Source organism: Triturus cristatus, chromosome 7, assembly GCF_964204655.1.
Source record: "Triturus cristatus chromosome 7, aTriCri1.1, whole genome shotgun sequence".
Classification (NCBI taxonomy): domain Eukaryota; kingdom Metazoa; phylum Chordata; class Amphibia; order Caudata; family Salamandridae; genus Triturus; species Triturus cristatus.
Window position 1 is genome coordinate 345,403,007 of NC_140590.1, and position 6,000 is coordinate 345,409,006.

The 6,000-nt window shown below is 43.3% G+C and overlaps 1 protein-coding gene across 3 annotated transcripts in view; it reads left to right on the forward strand.

Moving 5' to 3' along the window:
• Positions 1-5,541, forward strand: part of MYADM (myeloid associated differentiation marker) — a 57,932-nt gene extending 52,391 nt beyond the window's left edge. For all 3 annotated transcript variants that reach the window (XM_085616476.1, XM_085616478.1, XM_085616477.1), the window contains exon 2: positions 1,337-5,541. In XM_085616476.1, the coding sequence (XP_085472602.1) occupies positions 1,350-2,285 (936 nt within the window). In that variant the 5' untranslated portion in view covers positions 1,337-1,349 and the 3' untranslated portion in view covers positions 2,286-5,541. The remainder of the gene's footprint in view (positions 1-1,336) is intronic.
• Positions 5,542-6,000: the final 459 nt, after the last annotated feature.

Genomic DNA, 6,000 nt, shown 5'->3' on the forward strand with positions numbered 1-6,000 from the left:
TGATGTTTTTAGCCATAGTGTCGAGTATCATAACTCGTGTACAGCATGGCCGAAAAAGATGTGATGGTATGACCACTGCGTCATTGTGTATGCACATGGTGGCATACAAGAGGACACTTTTTTTATTTACCACTCTGAGATGGATCGATTAAAAGTAAAAAAAATAGAGTAGCTTGAAAGTACGTTTTTAAAGCGTAGTATGAAAGCCGTTTTTAAATAAATGGATGAGCGTGTTGCACCACCGGTTTGGGGAGGGGTGGTGGGAGAAGTAACATGTCATGTGAGGGAGAAGCAACATGGCAGGCCAGAGGAAGCAACATGGCAGGCATGGAAGAAGCAACCAGAAGGAGAGACCACAGGCGAAAGAGAGGAACATAAGCATGGGGGTTGCAGAAATACATGCCCGGGTGAGAGCACCACAAGTTCGGGTGGGGGAGAGAAGCACATGGGCAGAGCGAGCTGGTGGGGGGGAGAAAAGCACACAAGGGAGACAGCTGGAAAACACAAATACATGAAGTGCTTAAACAGAAAGAAAGAAGTAGTTCTCTAAAAGCGAGCAGTGGAAGCACAGAAGTCAGTCAATCAAAGAGATGGTTAAAGGGGCAATTCTCCATAGGAGGGACAAACACAAGATTAACTTGACAAAACATCATCAAAAAAGAAACAGCCAAATGAGTGACAGAACAGCCAACCAATGTGCGGGCTCAATGCGCGTGTATTTTATTGTGAGCCCACAATATATATTTGCAATCAGACAGCTTGTGCTGTATGCTAAGCTTGGCCTAAAAATGTGCCTACCTATACAGATAGTAATAAAAGAAATGTAAGCACTTACAGTACAGTGGCCCTAAACGAGCAATGGAGCAGCCTTTAACACTGAGTCCTTAATGCAGTCTGCCCACGTGCCATTAGCCAGATTGGGTTAAAGGTCTTTCTGCCACTGCTCAGCATACAAATTGAGCACTCTTTTTTTCAGTTGAATCCCCTATGTTGCAGGGTGTAATGAATATTGTGATTTTTGATATGCGCAAAACACATTGTTAATGTGTGATATTTGGTGAGTGGGGGTAGTATAGTGTGTATTATGTGAGTAGTGTTCATATAGTGTGTGAATTTCTGTCAGTTATTGCCATGTATATATTTGATGTTTGATGTTAAAGAGTGTGTTGTGCATATATCCTTGGCATGTTTGTTTTGATGTGTGATATTCGTGTGGCATGTTCATTGTTTGTGTCTGTCATGCATCATATTTGTGTTATCAGAATGTGAGGCGCCACAGGGAATGTAAACAATGTAATACATGTAATGATTGGTCTCGTTTCTCTCTCCATTGCAGAATCACCCCAGCAATGCCAGTCCATCGCACCACCACCACCACCACCACCACCACCGTAGTGGGGAACCGCCATGTCTTGACATCACCAGTTGGCATTCTTCGCCTCTTAGAAGCCCTTTTTGCCTGTGTAACATTCAGCCTTGTGGTCCACAAAAGGGCCTGGTATGGCCATCCAGGTGACTGGTGCATGTTCTCCTGGTGCTTCTGCTTTGCTGTCACCATTATCATCCTTATAGTGGAGTTTGCAGGGTTGCAGAACCGCATGCCCGTGTCTTGGAAGAACTTCCCAATCACATTTGCCATGTATGCCGTCCTCATGTGCTTGTCTTCCTCTGTAATCTACCCAGTGTACCACCTGCCTGAGAATCGTGGTGGGCGCAATGAGACCCGTGACTACATTATTGCTGCCACAGTGTTCTCCTGCCTTACTACCTTGGCATACATCATTGAGGTTTCCATGACTCGGGCCAAGCCCGGAGAAATTACAGGCTACATGGCTACTGTCCCAGGGCTCCTGAAGGTAGTGGAGACCTTCATTGCCTGCATCATCTTCGTCTTCATCAGTGACCCCATCTCCTATGACTACAATGATGCTCTGAAGTGGTGCCTGGCTGTCTACTGCATCTGCTTCATCCTCTCCGTGGTGGTGATCATCCTGTGCGTGGGCGAGTGCACTGGCTGGCTACCCATTGCCTTCAACAAGTTTCTGAGTGCCTACACCCTGCTGGCTGTGTTGCTGTATGCCACGGCCACTGTCATCTGGCCCCTTTACAAGTTCGATAGGGACCATGGAGGTGTGCCGAAACGACCAACCAGTTGCCGGAGTTCTTCGCTTGCACCCTGCCCCTGGGACAAGCTGGTGGCCATTGCAGTGCTGACTGCCCTCAACCTTCTCATCTATCTGATAGATCTGGTTTACTCAGCTAGGCTGATATTCATCAAGGTTTGAAAGCTTCACCTTTGGAAGACTTGAGGATCAAAAACAAACCTCCTCTATGTTCAATCCCATTATGTAGTGGTCATTTCCTCACTCATCTCCAGTTTTCTCTCAAGCCATCTGTTAAACTCCTTCTCCATGACCCCTTCCATCAGTGTGGACATGGGCTTAGGTGCCAAAGATGCTATAACACCTGTTTGCAGAAGTCGCAGTGCAATGTAGAGCTGACCTCAAAGCCAAAGATTCAAAATAACTTTAGATGCTACAGCTGTTCCAATCCAAGGGATTTTGCTTTATGAAGTCAATCCTCGAGTCCCTTCTCCCTGAAAAACACAAGCAAACTATGATTCTCTAGAACAGCACAGTTAAAACAGAGCAATCTATGCTGTTGGTTAAAATATGTTGCAGTCCAAGACACCAAGCTCCTTGTTCTCACACTTACAGCTATTGATGTTGGCAGTGGTTGAAGTGCATAAAAAAGTATGGGAACTGTGATGTGGCATGCAAGGGGGCGGGGTAAGTGAGCATTTGTGTGTGGCTAAAAAGCTAAATATTCAGTAACTTCTTTTCATCGTTAACCTTCCAGTAACTACTTATAAAATACCACGCAGCTTAAATGACAATTAAATACAAGTTATGTTAATCAGCAGGAAATGCACTATTGTACATTATAAAGCCGCTATTAGTTGATGCACTGCACCAAATCCTGGTTGGTGCAGTGGAGAATAGGGACTTGTGTTTGTTTAGTGCTACAAGGACCCAGTGTGTGACAGACCAATTTTTTCTACAAAGATATTGTTGGTAAAACCACTCAGCCCATCTAGTCTCTCCTTTATCTCTGTCTACTACATCACTGTAAAACTAAGGGTGGGCAAAATATTGCATTCTGCCCGTTGAATTGGCGGAACTTTGGTCACCTCACGTTACTGTTTAACCCCTTCGATGCGCATGACTGAGCGGTTCCGTCATGTGCATCGTTTGCGCTATGCGGATGACGGAACCGCTCCGTCATGGCCCCGCCCGCCTGCGCACGAACCCTTCAGCACAGCGCGGTAATCCGCGCCGCGCTGAAGGGGTTAACTCGGAGTTCTTTACAAATTCAGCCAATTGCCATGCAGTTCAATTTTTCTCCCTTTAGACTTCAAAACTGCGAGCGAGATGTGGCATCCCCTTGCGTGATTTTCCAATGCAGACGGTCACGGTCAGAGGGCTTCCGCTTGAGTAGATTTGCTGCCGCTCCAATAGATTTTCTACTCATGCAGCAGCAAAATCAACCCGATTGGATGTGCACAGTTGCGCAACTCTTGGTGCCATTCATGCAGATTTTTCAACGCTGCTCGTGCTACAGATGCTGAATTGCAGAGTGAGCGGCATATTTCCCGTCCGTTGGCGGAACTTTGTGGAATCACTTAGAGTTGTTATGTATCTCCGTGGAATTCCACAGAGTGAAACTCCATGAATTCCGCCCACCCCCATGTATAACCTGCTTAGTCTCCTAATTTCTTGCTTTTTTTAATGTATAGACCGCATCACCCAGGCTACCTTCTTTGGACCCACACCCTCTAATCCCTAATCTCACACACTCCATATCTAAAAAATCCATGTTTTTATTGCCTTACAATGATCATTGCCTGATGATTTTAGAATTGCAATTTTGTTTAATGTGGGCATGCCTGGCCCCACACACCTATTGACTTTACTCCACGTGATGGTTAGAGCGGGGATGAAATTGTTACATTTTGGATTAAGGGCAACTGAAGCTGCTCAGGCACCTTCCAGCATTGGAACTATGCACCTGCACAATACTACAAGCCACATCTTCCACCCCTCAAGATCCTTTCTCAACACAAGGGCAAGAAAAGTTGGTCAAAGAAATCACGTTATAATTTCAGTATTTTGCATATTTTGTAGACCAGCTTTTGTTACATTAGGCTTGGAGGTCGTAGTGCCATTGAATTACATGCCTGGTTCTCTCAGCCAGTTCAAGCTGTCGATTTACCCGATATTCATGAAGACAAAGCTTTTTTTTGGTGATGGTGGTATTGTCTTATTATGTGCTGAATCCATATCTTATTACTGTATCTATTGGTCTTTCTGTTGCTGTGTTTCATTCTTACTTTTTCTTTCTCTGTTTCCTTAGCTGTGTCTTCCTTTTCTCTTTGAGGAAGGCACAAAAGAAAGAGACAAATAGCACTCTCAGAAAACTAATCATAGTAGCTGTACAAAATGTAGACCATAATGTTAATTGGGACAGGAGAGATCTTGCTGATATTAAAGCAGCAAATCGTTCAACAAAATTCTGGCCTGTGTTAAAGTAGTCAACTCCATACCTTTCAACATTAGACAGCTGAAGTAGGGGGCTTTCTTTGAGGCTGAAAGAAGAAAAAGAAGCTGTTCCATCTTTATTTTAAGGCGTGTTTGGCATAATTATTATTTAGACGAGCTTTTAGAAATGGATGATTTCAAATTTTGTACTGTTCTTTTAAAAAGGGACAGTAATGGACTACGCAGGGCTGCTCCACTGTTATCTTCAGAATAACTTATTTTTGAAATAGGGCATGAGATATTGTTCGTACTAATGACAAGTTAAGAAGGTTCAAGGTAGTGCCTTGGTTCGTCTTTGCGCTGCTTATGTTAATCGATAAGTTAAATTGACTTAAATTGAGGGACACTGGAATTGGTATTCTGAGTATAGCTCACCTGGCTGAGATATTTCTAAGATACATCATCTGACAGTTGGTATCAGGGTACACCAAGAACAAAGACATGTGACAAGGAGGTGAGTGGTTCCTGGTCAATGTTTAGGATATTAAGGTACATGAATGAATGATAGTAAGGTGCTAAAATAGACGATCTACTCAACGTTGCCCATAGATGAATCGTTGCCATTCAAGGTAATGATTTGACAACCATGCAACGTGTTGGCGATTGATTAGTGCAGGGGAGTAGCTAAAAATGGTACAGTAGGTGCAGTTGCACTGGGGTCCAAAGTCTTGAAAGAGACCACGGAACCCTGATTACTATGGTATTTTACTACCCATTTTCCTGGCTTGCATAAGGGTACATGGCATCCTTGCTACTCAACTGGCCTGGTTCTTGAGATTGCTCCCTCCTGCAGAAAGTTATCCTGTGCCTGACCAGCTATCATACATGTGTGACTTCCTCTTAAAAGAATGCCAAATCATGACCATGTTGAACAATATCACAAAACCTTATATTCAGTGACCCATTGGCTCTTGTGGGGGCTGCTTTGCCGTTTTTTTTTTATCTTAGCAGAAGTTTTTCTTTAGAAATCTGTTGATGTTGGTGTGTGTAGTCTTTTTCAATGTATAGTTTTTAAAGACATTTATTCATGCCATCAGCTCATATCTGTTCATGTTCCTTCCGTCCGGACTTCTGAATTGATTTCCCTCTCCTTAATCTTAAAGATGATTGTGAGATTTGGACACATGTACCAATGAGGAATGTTTGTCCGAGCTTAAATATTCCTAGCTTTCTGAAGCCAATAGGTCAATGTATTTTCATTTTCAAAATCCAGTCAGTGAGTTACAACTGCCAAAATAGGTTACATAAGATGGTATTAGATGGTTGACGTTTCAGCATTTTATCTGTCAACCACGTTTTACTTTTTTATTTTTTTATTTAAAGATTATACTTGCACTGTTATATTTTGGGCTTGCAGCTGTAGCTATCATAGTTGTTATACCTGCAGCTTATTTTGTAATGC